Source organism: Thalassophryne amazonica, chromosome 4 (assembly GCF_902500255.1).
Source record: "Thalassophryne amazonica chromosome 4, fThaAma1.1, whole genome shotgun sequence".
In the NCBI taxonomy this organism is placed as follows: domain Eukaryota; kingdom Metazoa; phylum Chordata; class Actinopteri; order Batrachoidiformes; family Batrachoididae; genus Thalassophryne; species Thalassophryne amazonica.
This window is the reverse complement of record NC_047106.1, coordinates 98,515,046-98,533,091: the sequence shown is the minus strand read 5'-3', so window position 1 is coordinate 98,533,091 and position 18,046 is coordinate 98,515,046. Positions and strand designations below refer to the sequence as shown.

Genomic DNA, 18,046 nt, shown 5'->3' with positions numbered 1-18,046 from the left:
TTCTCACTCGGAGCATCTTTTTCCTTGCGCAAAGAGCAGTTTCCACTGAGTGTGTGCTGTTTTTAATTGTGGTTGGTTTTGTGTGTGCAACTGAGAATGGGAGAGCCAGCACAGGGATTGGGGTAGTAGCAGAGGTGGGACAAAGTCTCCATCAAGTCATGAATCAGCAAGTCCCAAGGCAAGTCTCAAGTAATAATCACCAATTGTTTGCAAGCTGACTTGAGACTTGACTTGGGACTTGCAGACTGATGACTTGAGAATGACTTGGCAGTGACTTCGTCCCACCTCTGGGGAGTGGGGCTCAGGGTTGGTGTGGATTTCATTTTCCCCAGTAGGAGAATATTGAATTGGTCCAGACAAACATCTAACACGACCCCCGATGAGGTAACAATGGAGCAAGTTCACTAAGGTCATGACCTGTCCTCAGCCCTACACAAGGGGCCTGTCTGGGTAACCTGGGATTAGACCAGCCCCAGACACTGGTCCCAGGTCAGCCTGGGGTACACACTCCCCACAGTGCTGGTGAGGCTTTTAGGAGGTTTCTAAAAGGCACAGTCTCTGGAGCACACATCTGTCATTGCCTGACTTCACATCTTCATTAGTCAGTTTTTCACAGCTTTCTCTCTCTCTCTCTCTCTGTGTGTGCGTGTGCGCACGTATGCTTGCATGTCTAACGTTCCTGCACAGAATGTCCTATTCTGCAATGCTTTTACTGTACGCTCCACTTCAGTTTGTCAGGACGTAGGCTCAGCTAACAGCATGGTGATTTGCATGCTTCCCTGATACATACTCGACTGGCTATCTCATCTGAAACCGCTGACTCGTACTGGCAAGTCATGCAACAGGAATTGTGGGATGAAGAGTATTTGCTTTATTGTAAAAACGTGCTGCACTGAAAAATTTTACATAAAGTGTGGACGTCTTTGTGGCTTACCCACTGTGTGTCTTACACACTGTCAGAGCCTGTGGGTGGCCCAGGTGGTGTTGCACCTGTTCTTAGGAAAAACTCGGTCCATCAGAGCACCTCAGGGTACAAAGCTGGTCTATTCCTACCCTCGTGTTCATCATTCATTCACACACCACTCATTCATTGGCAGTACCCAGATCAGTAACCTCTCAGCTATAATGTGTGAGTTATTTGATCATATCATGGTTTGTTTATAATCATTTTGAAGCTACCCTCCATATTCTAGTGGCTGTACTGGTTTGCTTTTGTTTTGTTTTGTTTGTTTGTTTTTTTAATTTTTCCTTTAAAAAAAAAATTCTGAGACTTGCTAATAACTTCCTCCCTTTTTGTTTTGTAGGATTTACGGAAACAGGTTGCCCCTTTGCTCAAGAGCTTCCAAGGAGAGGTGAGTCTTATGTGAAATATTCATAAAATATAGTATAATATAGTATAAGCTCACTGGCTACATTCAAATTACCCTTTTTTAAAAAATGCTGTTAGACATTCATGAATTACTTCTCACTCTGTAATCTCTCCTCTCTGCTTTTATCTTTCCTCTCAAATCATCTCGTCCCTCTCCTCCTTCTCCTGTTCCTTTCCTTTCTATCTCATTTCCCCTCTTTCCTCTCGCACTTTACTTTGCTCTGCTCTTGATTTTCTGTCCTATTCATGAAGTCCTGTAGCCTGAGGGTGTGTTTAAATTGCATCCTGCAAAAACAGGCACCACAGAAACCCAGGCTCTGCCCAGTCACAACTCACAGAATGTTACTGTATTTCCTCACTCTTTATCTGTATGATTCGGTGGGGTTCTTGCTTCGTTTTTTTTAATCAATTCATTTTTGTTCATTATGGCTCATTTATGTGTTTTCAGTTGATTGCAGTGGTCTGAATCTCTTTGTACGTATATGTTTAGGCGTTAACTTTTGTGAGTGCACTACATCATACTCCCACTCTTCCCTGTATCTTCTCCTCCATCATTTTGACCTATTTCCATCATGACTCCTCCTTTCTGGCAGCTGATGCATTTCCAGTTCACTCCCATATGCGAAAGTCAGGGCACAGGAGTGGAAGTGTCTGGCTTACACTGAAGTGTTATTTGGGGTTTGAGTGGGTGGACGTACAGCCTAACAGTATCACTTCCACAGCACGCATGAGCCGTCTCCTCCTAAACACACACTAATACGGAGAATCATTTCAATAGACAGTGACAGGGCTGCTTTGCTACTGGCCATAGAATATTACAGTTTAACACTGGGTTACTTTACATATTCTTGTGTTAGAGCAGGAACCACAGCCTGTGGTTATGTAAAAATGCTGTAATTTATAGTGGTTCCACCATGTTGTGCTGATGATCCACAGTCTATTTAGAGAATAGAAATGGCAGCAATATAATTGGGGCTTTGTCAGCTGTTTCCATCATCCTCATGTTGACACACCTCAACGGCGTGCACAGCAAAACACGCCGAGGCACGTAGTGGGTGGTCGCGGAACTGAGAAACACACTATCTTATGATTATTGAGATAATACTGTACACCCGCGCCAGTCTTGGAGCAGCCCGTCAGTCAGTCCACTATTCTCTGCACTTACATGCCACAACATGAGGAACTTTGGGAATGTGTAATTTTAGCCCAGCTTTGTTTGCTTACCCCTTATTTCTTTGATCAAGGACAAGACGGCACCAGAAATCAGAGGGTCGACATGTTGATGTTATACACAGATTCTGGAATCTTTACTTTAGTGATTGGGTACTCAACACTAGGTTTTAGCACACTAACTCGGATGTCTCCAACCTCTGTATAGTCTTTGTCACTGAATAGTGGAGACCCTGGAGCCATAATTATTACCCGTTAACAGCAGTTTCCACAAGGCTTTAGTTTGGTAAATAGGTTAAATGTGTGTTTGTGTGTGTGTGTTTGTGTGGGATTGTTGCGTGTGCAGTGTTCCTTGTTGGTCCATCGATCAGATAAGCTTTTCCATTATCCAAGGCTTCAGTCTCTGCTTCCCATAGCCTCCCCTTACCAGACTCTACTGGGGCCACACACACACATGCACACAAACACATGCACACACACAGGTCAGCCTGATGCCCTTCACACACTCTGGGTTAGATACGGGAGGGAGGTGCTGCTGAGTGATGGTGGCACAAGGTACTGACGTACGTATGTGTTGTTCTATGTGTGGCAGGGATAACTTTTGCAGTTGCAAGCACTTTGCATCTGTAAGCTATGGATACTGGTGAGGAATAATTTGTATCACTTCATTTGTTGTGCTTGGACTGGGTGTGCATGTTTTGTATGTGTGTAGGTGGGTGACAATTGGGGAGGTGCATATAGCATTGGGATTGGTGGAAAGAGCTGCAGTTGGGAACAGGAGGGTTGTATTTGCAAATCCTGGGTGGTCTTCTACTGGCTCTGGTCCTGCAGTTAACCTGCCTCTAACTGTAGGGTGTGTCCTACATTAAATGTCTATTTCCTGCCTCCCATGTTGGGATATATAAAGCTTCTGTACCACTGACCTTGGCCCAGTCATTGTACAGTCACGCAGCTGGTTTCCTTCACTGCCATCGGCAGATCACTTTTGCACTGCTGTGTGCGTGTGTGTGTGCTTTGTCTCTTTGTCTCAAAATGTTGTACCTACTCTTTGATTAGATATTTGAAGGAATAACTTAGTGGCAGTTTTCTTACCAATGTTTAAAAGAAACATTTTTTTTTTTTTACCTATATTGATAGTACCGGACTGATACTAAACTAAATAGGTGGACTCATCTATATGCCAAGTTCAAGCAATTTACTATATTTTTATTGGCATCTACATCAGTAGTTTATGTTTGCACAAAGAAAATTCAGAAACATTACCCATGTCCTGATGTGTATATATATCCAGGTAGGAAGAAAAAAAATGACAAAAACTGTGCATCAGTGGTATCAAATTTGTTTCAAAAAGGGTGTAGAGTGAGCATGTTTTTATTCCAGCAATTACATCAGGAGGTGTTTTTTTCTGATTGACTCCTATCTTCTGTTAAAAGTAATCAGTGAAGTCACCTGGTGGAGTATGTGGTTTCTGAGAAATCCTACATCATGTTTCCCCTTTTTGGATAACTTGTAAAAACAGCCAACATTAAAGTGAAGCAAGGCCACCTTGAACCACCCCTGAGTAGCTCAGTATAAAAATTAACCGTTGCGCTCAACTTAAACAGAAGTCTAGAATATTTTTGGCCTTTCATAGTGTGGTGGAGTTGGAAATACAATATCCATTATTTGGAAAGAGACCGTCTCAAAATGCTAAAGTGAGAAGAAAAAGCAAGACAAAAAAAAATCAGTCTGCTACATCTTTAAGTTGGTGAAGGGAAAAAGATATATTTGTAGCATTTCCCCTAATTTACAGTATCTTGTCCTGAATTAAAAATAAATAGATTAAATGTTAGTGTGTGTTTTTTAATTGCATTTTTTTTTATCTGTTCACCCTAAAAGCTGTAAGCACCCATTTAGCTATTACTGTTGAAAATGTGTTGCTTGCAGAGTAATATCCCTCTCCGTTGCAAACTATTCAGCGAGGTCTGCCTTTGGCTTTCTGCATCAGCTGTGTGCTGGGCCAAGAAGTAGTTTTTGAGACTTGACCAACTCTAGTGGTAACTTAATTCACATCAGCAGTAAACGCAAAGAACTTCGTTCGCTCTTACTGAGAGAACCATCTGGCTTTGCTTTGAAGTAGAACTTTCTATTCAAAAGACCAGGGTCCATATCCATGAATCACTGTAAGGCTAAAAGTAGATCTTAGTGATGACAAATCTTAGAATTCCTTGAAATTTTAGACCTTACTTAGAATTTTACCTTGGTCAGACAAAATTTATTCACAAATCATCCTCAGGCTAAACGTAGCTCTCTGTGAAGTCATTCTAAGAAAAATCTTAGACATTTCTTAGAATTTTCTCTTTGTAAGATAAAAGTGATTTACAAAGTGTCTTAGGCCTTAAAGGACATGTTGCATGGTTTTTAATGTACCAGTTAGCAAGACAACATAAAAGTACTCATGATTATAAAGTCCCGGCCCCACCAAATAATGAAGGATGAATAATGAGCCACACATTTTTTTTTTTTTTTTGCTACGAGAGGATTTATTCAACTATGTGGAAGAATGGTGGCTCTGAGAGGCTCTTGGAAGCATTGTGTTTGGTTAACAAGGCTCATCTCTGAGCATGGCGCTAATTTCAAGATGTTAAAAATTTAGCAACAGCGTGGGGCAGTCTGTGTACGAGTTACTACAATGACTAATGAGGATTTTAGAGGCATGTGCGTGGTGCTTACAGGCTGCTGAAAGCCCATTATCCCAGTGCCTGGCAGCTATGCAGGACCTGAGAGGCTATTTTTGGAGCGGCTGCCCTCTTGCGCACACAATTCCACCTGCTCTGTGCTCCGGACGCTGTATATAAAATAATTATTTTGTTGCGGAGTATAATCATTTTCTGCCAAACCTTGGATGCTGAAAACACCTTTAATCGCTTCTGGAATCACAGAAGTCTGTTTCATCTGGATGTTTTTTCCTCTCTTTCCTGCTCTATGAGGAAACAAGTGTGGGAGGGGCAGAGGGTAGGACCAAACATGTGCGTTCATGCACTGATGTCACGCTACACAGCACTGAGTGTCTCATACGTGGCTTAGCGTGGTTGATATGAGCCATTCGAGGCTCCAATGACCGGTCGGTCGGCTAGCAGATACATTCCATTGAAGCACACGCTCGGATGCTTCTAGTAGCTACATCACTTGTCGGAAATGCCCGAGTACTCACAATTACTGTTTTCGGACGTCTCCATAGCTGTTTGTTGCGATTGCCGTATACTTTGAAACCGGTCACGGAAGTGCACAAAGTAATCCTGGTGGATCATTGGATGGTCACTAACAGCCTAAAGCCTGATTCACACGGCAGGATCTTAAAATTATCTTTAGGTTTCCAAAACCTGAGAGACAACACACGTGAAGATAAAAAATCATGGATCTAACAGGTTTAGTTGTACAGTGTGTGGTGTTCAGCCACACGGTAAGGACAACACCACCACACATGAACAAATTTCACACACGACCATTCACAGCTCAGACAGGAAATCTCGCAAAATCTTTCAAGATTAAACGTGACTTCAGAGTAATCAAACAGAGGTACTTTGTGGACTATTTAAAACAGAGGAAAAAACAATACAAAAAGAAAAAGAAAAGGCGTTCTTTAAAGGAGTGGAGACAGCGTGACCACCGGACTTTCTTGTAAGTCAGATTGATTTTATTCTCCACTCCGTGCGTCCGTCACCTCGCTTTCTGATTGGCTGCACATCACATTCAGCAGGCTGTGTGCTCATTTTGGTCGGAGGACACAACACACGCTGCGATATCGGGCCAAAAAATCCAACGTGTTGAATATCCCCGATCTCCTGATGTCCTTCCGAGCAGATCAGAGTGCTCTTAACACACCACATACGGGAGGAATATCTGATAAGATTATCTTTAGCGTCCTTAAGATTGTCGGAAGGGGAAGATCTGGTCCGATATCGGCCTAATTATCCTTCCGTGTGAACCCGGCCTTAATCTTAGTTGTTATGATTTCGGTGCGGCATGTGCTTTAAGAGAAATCCGAAGGTGCAAAACTGTTAAGAGGAGGGAGGAGGACTTTTAAGAAGCCTAAGAGTGTCTTAAGCAGACAAGATGATGGAAAGACAGAGAGGAAGGAGAGACATTCTCGGTATGTTGAATGGCAGTGATTCAGTAGCACGCTACCAGCTTGATTCTGCAGGGATAATGATTGTGGTTGACCTCATCAGGAATGAGCTTGCTTTTCCCACCCAGCGTAGTAATGCAATAACACCTGAGATGAAGAGCCTCACAATATTGCAATACCTGGCTACGGAAAAAAATTAAATTCTATAGCATTCATACAGTTATTAATATCAAAGTAAGCAATGTCAGCATGCATAGCCTCACTTCGCTTGTGTGCTGCAATCTCCGCACTCGCTTTTGATTGCAACATGTACCAGCGGTTCTCACACTTGTCCCTTGTGCGCAGTTACCAGCATTGAGAGTAAACGTAACAATAAACTAATCAATATAATAATCGGACATGTGAATGAGGTACGTTCAAACATTTTGAAGCTGTGTAACAATTCATTTAATTTTGCTGAGTTTCATCATCATAACATTAAATTATTTTCACATTGTTTAAGAGTTACAGTTCAGGTGATATGATCAGTTGATTTTACTGTCCATTCATAACTAGAAGCGCAGAGCGCGTTTGTTTATCCTCTTTTTTTTTTTTTTTTTTTTTTTTTTTTGACAACCAATCACAGCTCTTAGAAGACTGCATCATACCCAGCAATGGGGTCAAACCCCCCCAAAAGAAGAATGGTCCTCCGTTCCTTCCACACCAGAGTTTTTAATTCGTTCCTCATTACTCAAAAAATCCTCAACAGATTTCAATGAAATTTTAACCAGGGGTGTATCTTGGCCTAACTTAGAAGTCATTAAATTTTGGTAATGATCCAGAACACGATCTGGATCCAGTAGTTTTTTTTAAGGATTCTTTATCATTGCAGGATAGGGCCAATTTCAACATTTTTGCATCTAACTTCATGAAGACGGGTCACAAAGGCTGAACAAAAATTAAGTTATGACACAACAATAATTTAGCATTTGTTTCTCCTCGTTGAATAAACTTATTAGAAAAAAACTTGTGTAGTTCATGCAGTTTCTCTTTATAAATACATTTGCCTCTGGGGCCGACACGTCGTATACGACGGCTGAGACCAAGCTTTACTAAATTATGAATAACTTTTTAATGATATGAGATAGAAACTTACTTTTGTTTTTGCTCAAAAGTTAACTCCGCGGCCTTTCAAGCCACCGTCCACCATCTTTGTACTCTTCATAGAAGCTGTGTGATGACGTGAGCAATGTGAGTGTCCAATCAGAATTGGTTCACCGTCACATGGTTTTCCAAAATCCAATTGTAGGGCAGATTCACCTCACGTGACACACCAAAGATTGTTTTAGGAGTGATGTTTTACTAGTTTATTATAGTTTGCTGTGTGTTTTGAATAAATGCGTGTGGAAAATTATTTCTGCTTTACTTTTTCCTTTCTTATTTCTGATTGTAAACCTTTATTACACTTATAAAACACAACTATAGCATATATATTCTGAAAGTACAGGTTGTCCTGAAAAAAAGAGACATAAAACTTGATTGTGGGATGCAGGGAGAGCTGTTAACAGCAATAATAAAACATTTATGCCAGACGAGTGAACTGTCCAAAAAATGCTTTTGGAACCCAGAGGGTTAACCACTGAATCTGAATCATGATGGTAGATGCGTGAAACGACGTGGAATAAGTCTCTTTGCCAAAGGGTATTCCATGTGACATCAGTGACCCTATGGCCTTGGCAGAGGTTTGCGTTCTCCGAGTGCTTCTAGTATTTGAAAAAGGTAACATAAACAAAAGTAAATCCACAATGCTGTCAGGGTAAAGTTTTTTTTTTTTTTTTTTTTTTTTTATGAAACAGGCATAGCATCTAGTTATTCTGTTTGCATATTCAGAATTGGCTGGAAATGTGTTAAAGTGAAGCAGAATAAAATAAATAATTCAAGATTTGTAATGTGCTTTTTTACGTATTGTAAGAGCTGTAACTTGAGCCTGTTGATGGCTACCAAAAGCATGTGGTTGAGGTGCAGCTTGCTCAGGGACTTTTATCCAAATATTAGTGGGGGTGCAGGGTTCTAGCTAGGATAAAATTTTAGCGTAGTGGTAATGTCGAGTGATCGTAGCGACCGGTGGGGGGGATGTTGAAAATTTAAGCTAAAAATTGGCCATTCTAGGGGTACCCAAAGGGGAAAAGCCAAGTACGACAGCCCAAGTCCCTTCATCATGTCCAGAAGGCTGGGGAAGTTTGTTGAGTGGGCAATCTCATTCTGGATTAGCCAGTACATGGCCCTCAGTGAGGCAGTCGGAGTCCGTGAACATTTTTAAGTCAAGACTTAAAACCTATTTTTATTCTTTTTTCTTATGAGTAGTTTTTATTTTGTTATGTTTTATTATTTTACTTCTGTTTGTAATTAGGTATTTGAATTTTTTTTTAATTATTATTTATTTTAATTTTTTATGTTGAACTGTTCTCTGTGAGGCACCTTGAGACGGCTTTTGTTGTAATTTGGCGCTTTATAAGCTGATTAAATTGAAATTGAACAACATTTTATTGAGTCTTAAAGTAAATAAATATGAAAATGGTTACTGGATCCTTAAACTCTGGACATAATAAACTCTACATGGTGGATCCTTGATCTCTGGACATAAACAGAAATAAAATCTGTTAGTTTTTGTCAAAAGCATTTCCTTTCAGACATTATTATTGGCATGAATGTCTTTCCATACCTATGAGCTGAGCTCTGGCAGCTGCACGTCAGGTTCATAAAGAATGCAGAACGTCTCATTTTGGGAGGGAAAAACGTTTTAGTCAATTGTAGTTTATTGTCTGTATTTCAGCGTTTGTAAAAAGGTGTCATTTTATTTAAAGCGGCGACTCGTTTTGAAGTTATTAATACCGACCGGACTCTGAATCAGCAGAGAGCCGCGTAGCGTTTGGAGCTGTGCCAACGGAACGGAGGATGATTCTCATTTCTTGACTGCAACAAGACAAGAGTCCCAGTTAGTGACTTTAATACACACAAAAGTGACTTTTGTGTGTATTTTAATGGCTTTGAGAGGGGTTAAGAAGCGGTCTTACTGCTTCTGAAGTGCAGCGAATCAAAGAGCCACGAGCCATTGAATCGAAGCATTACTACATTGATTCACGCTTCAAACTGGAGTCGTGCTGCAGAAACGGTTGATTACAGAGCCGTTACACTGTATTGAAAATAAGCGTAACGGTCCAAAATTATAGCGTAACTGGCCGTAACGCAAGTTTGCTGTAGCTAGAGCCCCGGGGTGTATGTCTTTATTTGAGTCAATATGTATAGTTTTGACCCTGTGTGGATTGGAGAAGATCCAAAACAAATTCAAACTTGTGCACCCAATTTGTGTTTTTTTTTTTTTTTAAGTCATTAATGATGTATGCTGCACAATCATTCCACCCCGACAAAAGAACAGTTCAAAGACATCATTAAAAGCTCAACAAAAAATTTGTCATGAGGAAAATTGTTTGTTGTAGCCTTGGACAACTGCAGTTTAACTGCATGAGCTGTCGTTATCATCGCACACAAGTGATGCAAACTAATGTTACCTTAACAGACTGACAGGTCAAGCAGCTGGTAATGGCAATTCAGAGTTTTAGATAAACGGTTAAACACAGTAATAAACGTTTCACAGAAAGGTTGACTGTCTAGCGAATTATCTCACTCTGCTAGTTTTGAAAATGATCTTTAATAGGATTGACAAATTGTATAAAAACAAAAAAATAATTTTCTCTAAAGAAAATCTGCTACTCTTATGAAATTGGCTTTTTTTAATTTGAAAATTGCACTCTTTCACATGGTGTTTTTGATTTATAAACAAATAAATAAATAATTTGCCATTCAGTTCTGCATCTGATCAGTTCTTCAAAGTGATTTCTTGCTCACATTTGAGATGCTGGAGAGCAAGTTAAGGTACATCAGGTGGTATGAGAACAAGAAATACTGGCATGCAGTAGCTGTGTATGTGTGTTTTGATTTATTAAAAAAAAAAAATCCAGTGCATGCCTGACAGATGCTGTTGTACTGCATCTGTCAGAGAAATGTGAGGGAGAGAGAGAGATGGGAAAAGTTAGAAAGAAAAGAAGAGGAAAAAAAGACTTTACATGGATGTTACAACATTGAGAATTTGAGAGACATGGAGAAATAAAAGGGGAAAAGAGGGAGGGTTGCTGGCACCAGCCTACTCGGAGCCAGATGTTTTGCGGCTAAAAAAACTAGAGATGAATCAAAGCCATGTGAAGAGATTTATTAGGTTCCCATAGGAGCCCAGGCAGTATTACATGCAGCCGTCTCTGTTTACAGTGGCAGGAACCCCTAAACCACCCATCAACTACACTACTGGCTTGGCTGGGAATGTGAGGACTTTATATTTTGACTTATATAGGCTTTTGTCTTTCGTCTCTCTCTCTCGGTGAATGTGCTGGAGGAACTGGAAGAGAAACACACGGCTGTTTAGTCTGAGAGCGTGAGCCAGTCGTCAGCTGTAGCTCTGCCCAGTACAGTAGCACCATCTGAATGTCTTTATTTGGCATCTGTTTCTCTCCATTTAGACTTGATTTCAGATGTTTCGCCCACTCTGTCTGCTTCTCATGCTGAAGTATTACACAGAGACAACCACGTGCTGTTTGCTGCCTAATGTTTTTACATCGACAACAGTCTAAAAGTTTCCCATTATGATGTTAGAATTAATCTCTTATGGATCTGTTCTAATGCTGTCCATTTCAATATCATCGGTGATGGAATGCGTGGCGTGCCCTCTTGTGTTAATGGCTGCATTGGTAATGGATCCGCACTGTATTGCCGCTAAGAGCTGACTGAATAATCTGCCCCCGCTGTGGCTGGAAAGACTGAGCCAGCTGTTTAATGATGTCAGCATGCTGGAGGGGAAACCAACAGGCACACACACACACACACGCACACCAACACACTGTGGGGACTTAGCCACACTTGCTTCGAGGACGGACAGATGTGGATGCGCACAGGCACGCGGCAAAAGAATCACATCCCTCATCGGCTGGACAGCTGAACTGGCTTCACAGGAAGGAAACACCAACTCAGTCGCAGTCAAGACAACCGCGATCACATGCAACATACTGATGCATAGTGAGGACGGATATGTAGACAGCTCTGTGTGGCGAACTCTGAGAATTGATGTGGCTGTCTTTGGCATGAATGGATGTGACACTCAGATCTGAGGTGGGGTTATTGACTGTTATCTATTCATTTTGTCTCCTTTCTGCTCACAGATTGATGCATTGAGTAAGAGAAGTAAAGAAGCAGAGGCCGCCTTCTTGAATGTGTACAAGAAAATAATCGATGCCCCAGGTAAGATGTATGTTTAGTAATGCCACTATGTGCATGTGTTATTGACACCTCCCTACTCCAGAAAAAAAGAGGGGTTTACACTCTGGATCAGGAGACCACCTTTATGACGTCAGATTGGTGCCAAAACCACTCTCGCGATAAAACATGCATTCAGGTGTATTATATTATTTCACTCACGTAGATGTTAACTGCAAGCGTGCAAATTATCTCTGCGCATGCGCAATCAGAGGTAACTGTTCTTCTAGCGAGGAAAAAAGTCCTGCGAACGAGGAGGAATATGTGACCAGCACTTCCTGCCCTTTTGGAGTTTTTTTTTCTGCTCGCACGCAGTGGATTTCTGCTCTTTTACTCGAAACTTGGGGAAGGGTTTTGGCACTATGGGGGAGGGAACCCAGGGTTGGTACTGGCTCTGCTGTGATTGGTCATTTCTGAAGAGTGAGGTTTGATTGGCAGCCTTCCTCCAAGTCCAAGTGAAGATCTAACAGCACCAGAACTGTAGTGGTGTCCAAATCCATTGCAAGCAGAAGATCATTCACCACTTTTCATTCACCTCAGGCACGGAAGTCTGCTGAAACAAAGGAGACAGCGGCGTCTGGGCAGAAGATTCTTACGTGAAGAAACCCTTCTCAGACGCCGTTGTCTCCTGGTGGTAGCGTAATGGTTTGCACATGATTTAAGAGGTTTTACTTTGTCATCTAATTGTTAATAATGACATTTTTCTCTTTGATCTGTTTGGGTGTAGAGTGTCAGACTCAGACGTGCCAGGTTTCTTTATTCTCAGAAGATTTTTAGGACTTTCTGTAAGTTATTATTAAATAATGCTGAATTTATGTGGAAGTGATTGTTGTACAAAAGCTTTAGAGATCTGTCGCTGACAAGATGTTGACTGGAGTGCAATTTGAAGCAAATCAAATGAGGTGATAATCAGTTAATCGCTGCTGACACTCTGAAATGACACGTGCAGGGAAGGCAGGGGGACTGACGGACCTGTAAGTGCTGTGACAGTTAGAAGATGGCTGTGTGAAGCTAATTTATTTGCAAGAATCTCCCGCAAAGTCCCTCTGTTAAATAAAAGACATGTGCAGAAGAGGTTACAATTTGCCAAAGAACACATCAACTGGCCTAAAGAGAAGTGGAGAAATATTTTGTGGACTGATGAGAGTAAAATTGTTCTTTTTGGGTCCAAGGGCCACAGACAGTTTGTGAGACGACCCTCAAACTCTGAATTCAAGCCACAGTTCACAGTGAAGACAGTGAAGCATGGTGGTGCAAGCATCATGATATGGGCATGTTTCTCCTACTATGGTGTTGGGCCTATATATCGCATACCAGGTATCATGGATCAGTTTGGATATGTCAAAATACTTGAAGAGGTCATGTTGCCTTATGCTGAAGAGAACATGCCCTTGAAATGGGTGTTTCAACAACACAATGAGCACACTAGTAAATGGGCAAAATCTTGGTTCCAAACCAACAAAATTAATGCCTCGCAGATGGGAAGAAATCATGAAAAGCTGTGGTTATACAACTAAATACTAGTTTAGTGATTCACAGGATTGCTAAAAAAAAGCAGTTTGAACATAATAGTTTTGAGTTTGTAGCATCAACAGCAGATGCTACTATTATTGTGAACACCCACTTTTACTAATTTTTACTAATAGCCCAATTTCATAGCCTTAAGAGTGTGCATATCATGAATGCTTGGTCTTGTTGGATTTGTGAGAATCTACTGAATCTACTGGTACCTTGTATCCCATGTAACAATAAGAAATATACTCAAAACCTGGATTAATCTTTTTAGTCACATAGCACTACTATTATTCTGAACACTACTGTATGTCTTCCCTCACCACATCCATAAACCTCCTCTTTGGCCTCCCTCTCCTCCTGCTTGGTGGCTCCATCCTCAGCATCCTTCTCCTTATATACCCTGGGTCGCTCCTCTGCACATGTCCAAACCATCTCAGTCTCGTCTCTCTGACTTTGTCTCCAAACTGTCCCACCTGAGCTGTCCCTCTGATATGTTCATTCCTAATCCTGTCCATCCTTGTCACTCACAAAGAGAATCGTTACATCTTCAGCTCTGCCTCCTGTCTTTCTCTGAGCTACTCTCTCTAATCTGTACAACATAGCTGGTCTCACTACTGTCTTCTAGACTTTCCTCTTCACTCTTGCAGATATTCTTTGGTCACAAATCACGTCTGCTACATTCCTCCACCCACTCAACCCTACCTGCAATCTCTTCTTCACCTCTCTACCACATTCTCCATTACTTTGGACAGTTGACCCCAAGTATTTAAACTCATCTACTTTCACCAGTTCCTCTCCTTGTAACTGCAGTATTCCACTGGGCTCCCTCTCATTCACACACATGTAGTCTTGCTTCTGCTGATTTTAAACTCCCTGCTCTCCAGACGAGAGGTTTTCAAAGTACCCCCCCCCCCCCCCCCCCGAGAACAACCGAATAGCTGCCCCCCCCCCCCCCACAACACACATACACACAATTTCAACATCTTTGTTCATTTCTTTTTATTCTTTTACACATCTTAAACACATTTTTAATATATTTGTGTGTTTTTAAGGAACTCTCTATGCATTTACACATTTTACACCTTTGTAAACATTTTAAACCTGTTTTAAAGAACTTTCTATTTCCATACATTTTACACCCTTTTCAAACATCTTAAACGTGTTTTTAAAAAACTTTCTATTTTTACCTTTTGTCATATTTTAAACATCTTTTTTTTTTTTTGCGAGCATTGAGTCTGGGTCTTTGATGCACACAGGCGGCTTACACGGGGATACACTGTGGAGAGGGGCAAACGAAGATTGCCCTCTACTTTCTTCATTTTTTGGTGGCCCCAAACTCTGACTTCTCACTGGTAGATTTAGGCACTAAAAATGTAGCCATTTTGCTCCTAACAATGTTTTCTTTTTCCTTTTTTCCCCTTCTTCTTTTGTTGGTTAACAGTGTTTACAGTTATTTTTTGCACCCCCCTGAAGAACTCACAGTTTGAAAACCACTGCTCCAGAGCATATCTCCACATTTCCAGGCTAGACTCAACCTGCTCTCTATTCTCAGTACAGATCACAATGTCATCTGCAAACATCATAGTCCATGGAGACTCCTGCCTGATCTCATTCGTCAGCCTGCCCATCACCATTGCAAGAAAGGACTCTCACCTGCACCATGAATGAGTCTGTCGTTCTTACTGCAGATCTCACAGCTGTCTCACTATCCTTGTACATGTCCTGCACTACCCTCACATACTTACCTGCCACTGTAGATGTCCTCATACAATACCACAACTCTCTTCTTGCCACCCTGCCATAAGCTTTCTCTAAATCCACAAACGCACAGTGTAACTCCTTCTGGCCTTTCCCATAGCGCTCCATCAGTACTATCAGAGCAAACATTGCATCTGTAGTGCTTTTTCTCAGCATGAAACCATATTTCTGCTCCCATATCTTCACTTGCTTTATAAGCCTAGCTTGAACTACTCTTTTCCATAACTTCATACTGTGGCTGATCAGCTTAATGACTCTGTAGTTGCTGAAGCTCTGCACATCACCCTTGTTCTTAAAAATATGAACCAGCAGTCTTCATCTCCACTTCTCAGACATCCTCTCACTTTCCACGATTTTATTAAACAATCTGGTTAGAAACTCCACTGCCATCTCTCCTAAACATTTCTATGCCTCCACTGGAATGTCATCTGGACCAACTGCCTTTCCATTCTTCATCCTGTTCTTAGCTTTCCTCACTTCATCTTTACTAATCTCTTGCACTTCCTGATTTACTCTCCACATTATCTAGCCTTTTCTCTCTCTCCTTTTCTTCGTTCATCAGCTCCTCAAAATATTCCTCCCACCTTCTCAACACACTCTCCTCACTTGTCAGCACATTACCATCTGCACCTTTTATCACCCTAACCTGCTGCAGATCTTTTTCAGCTCAGTCCTTTTCTTCCTTACTGTTCAACTTCTACGGTTTACTATATGCCTTTTCCTTAGTTTTTGCCACTTTTTTTTTTTTTTTTTTTTGCCTTACGCCACATCTCCTTGTACTTTCTTCATCTCTCTGACTATCCCAATTCTTTTTTGCCAAGCTCATTGTCCTTATGCTTTCCTGAACATCTTCCTTCCACTGTCCAGATGTCACACCCAGTACTTTCCTGGCTGTCTCCCTCCCCACATCTGCACTACTTTTCCAATTCTCCAAAACTGCTTCTCCTCTGTCCAGTGCCTGTTTCACCTGCTCACTGAATTTCACACAACAGTTCCTCCTTCAGCTTCCACCATCTGATCCTTTGTTGAGCTTGGACTCTCCTCTTCTTTACCTCTAAAGCCATCCTACAAACCACCATCCTATGCTGTCTAGCTACAATCTCCCTGCCACCACCTTACGGTCTCCATTTTCTTTTAGCTTACATCTCCTACAAACAATGTTGTCCACATGTGTGCACCTTCCTCCTCTCTTATGTCACCCTGTACTCCTCCCTTTTCCTAAACTAAGTATTCACCACAGCCATTTCCATCTATTTTGCAAAATCAGCTACCATCTACCTTTCCACATTCCTGCCCTTGATACTGATACCATATCTACCCATTATGTCCTTTGTCAACATGCCCGTCAGAGTCCGCTCCTATCACCACTCTTTCATGCTTGGGCACACTCTCCACCACCTCAACTAACTGTTCTGTTTATCCTTTCTTTCACAACCTACCTGTGGGGCATATGCACTGATGACGTTCATCATTACCCCTTCAGTTTCCAACTTCACAGTCATTACCCTGTCAGACACTCGCCTAACCTCCAACACACTCGTAACATACTCTTCCTTTAAAATGACCCCAGCACCATTTCTTTTCCTATCCACACCATGATACAACAACTTGAACCCACTGCCTATGCTGCTGGTCTTACTTCCCTTCCACTTTGTCTCTTGCACACACAATATATCTATCTTTCTCCTCTCCATCATGTCAGCCAACTCTCTCCCTTTACCAGTCATACTTCCAACATTCACAGATCCAACTCTCACTTCCACTCTTCTAGTTTTTCTTGTTTCTCGCTGTCTCTGGACATGTTTTCATCCTCTTCTTCTTCTTCACCTAGCAGTAGCCCAATTTCCGCCAAAACCCTTTTGGGCAACAGCAGCGGTGGTGGTTGTTGTTGTTAACCCAGGTCTTGACCAATCCGTTATGGAACTTTGATTTGTACTCTGCATCTTTATTTTGCTTTGTTTTTCACCGGCTGCCCTTCCTGACACAACCCTGCTCATTAATCCTGGCCTGGGACCCGCACTCAGAGTGTACTGGGTGCACACCCCATGTGGCTGAGTTTTTGCACCAAATTGCATGTAATGTTTAAACATTTTCTGGGGGAGGTTCCCCAAGCCCCCTCCTTGGTGCTGCAGTTTTCAGGGGGTTTTTTTTCCCAAGTGCTACTCACATCATTGCCAGTTACACAGCATCTTATTTTCTTGAAGACATGAAATCTTAGTTATATACTCTAGTCTAGATTTGATATTTTTTCTTGAATGAAAAAATCTTCTCTCTTCACTCCATCATGGACTTGTGACTAGTACGACAGACAAAAGTTGCACCATGCACAGTTTCTCCAGTCACATCCACAGAAGCCAGTAACTAACATCTGAGTTGTCTTGGGTATGTTAGCCGCTTCCCTCACTCCTCTCCAACTTGCATGGCCACACAGCTTTTGTGGACTGCCTGCTCCAGACCAATTAACCATACAGTGCTATGATGTTTGTATTTCTTCATGATTGATGGACATGAAGTTCAAAATATATTCTGTGACTTGGAAATGTTCATGTCGTTATCTTCTGACTTGTCTCAAAGAAAACTGGCTGCAGGTCTTGACTACTTCCTTTCAACTGTATTTTGGAGGTGTAGAGTGGCAAAATTACAAAAATTCTGTCACTGTACAAATACTAAAGGATTTGACTATGTTTAAAAGGCTCTTGGCAAAAAGGTGCGTGTTGATATATGCAATAATTGCACCTGTGACTGTCTGCTGCACAGAGTAAAAGGAGGGAGAGTCACTGTGTTGG

At 41.5% G+C, this 18,046-nt stretch overlaps 1 protein-coding gene across 3 annotated transcripts in view; it reads left to right on the top strand.

Annotated features, from left to right (window-relative positions):
* Window positions 1-18,046, top strand: part of cux1b (cut-like homeobox 1b) — a 237,115-nt gene that overhangs the window by 130,338 nt on the left and 88,731 nt on the right. For all 3 annotated transcript variants that reach the window (XM_034168318.1, XM_034168316.1, XM_034168317.1), the window contains exons 3-4: window positions 1,305-1,352; window positions 11,894-11,972. In XM_034168318.1, coding sequence (XP_034024209.1) covers window positions 1,305-1,352; window positions 11,894-11,972 — 127 coding nt within the window. The remainder of the gene's footprint in view (window positions 1-1,304; window positions 1,353-11,893; window positions 11,973-18,046) is intronic.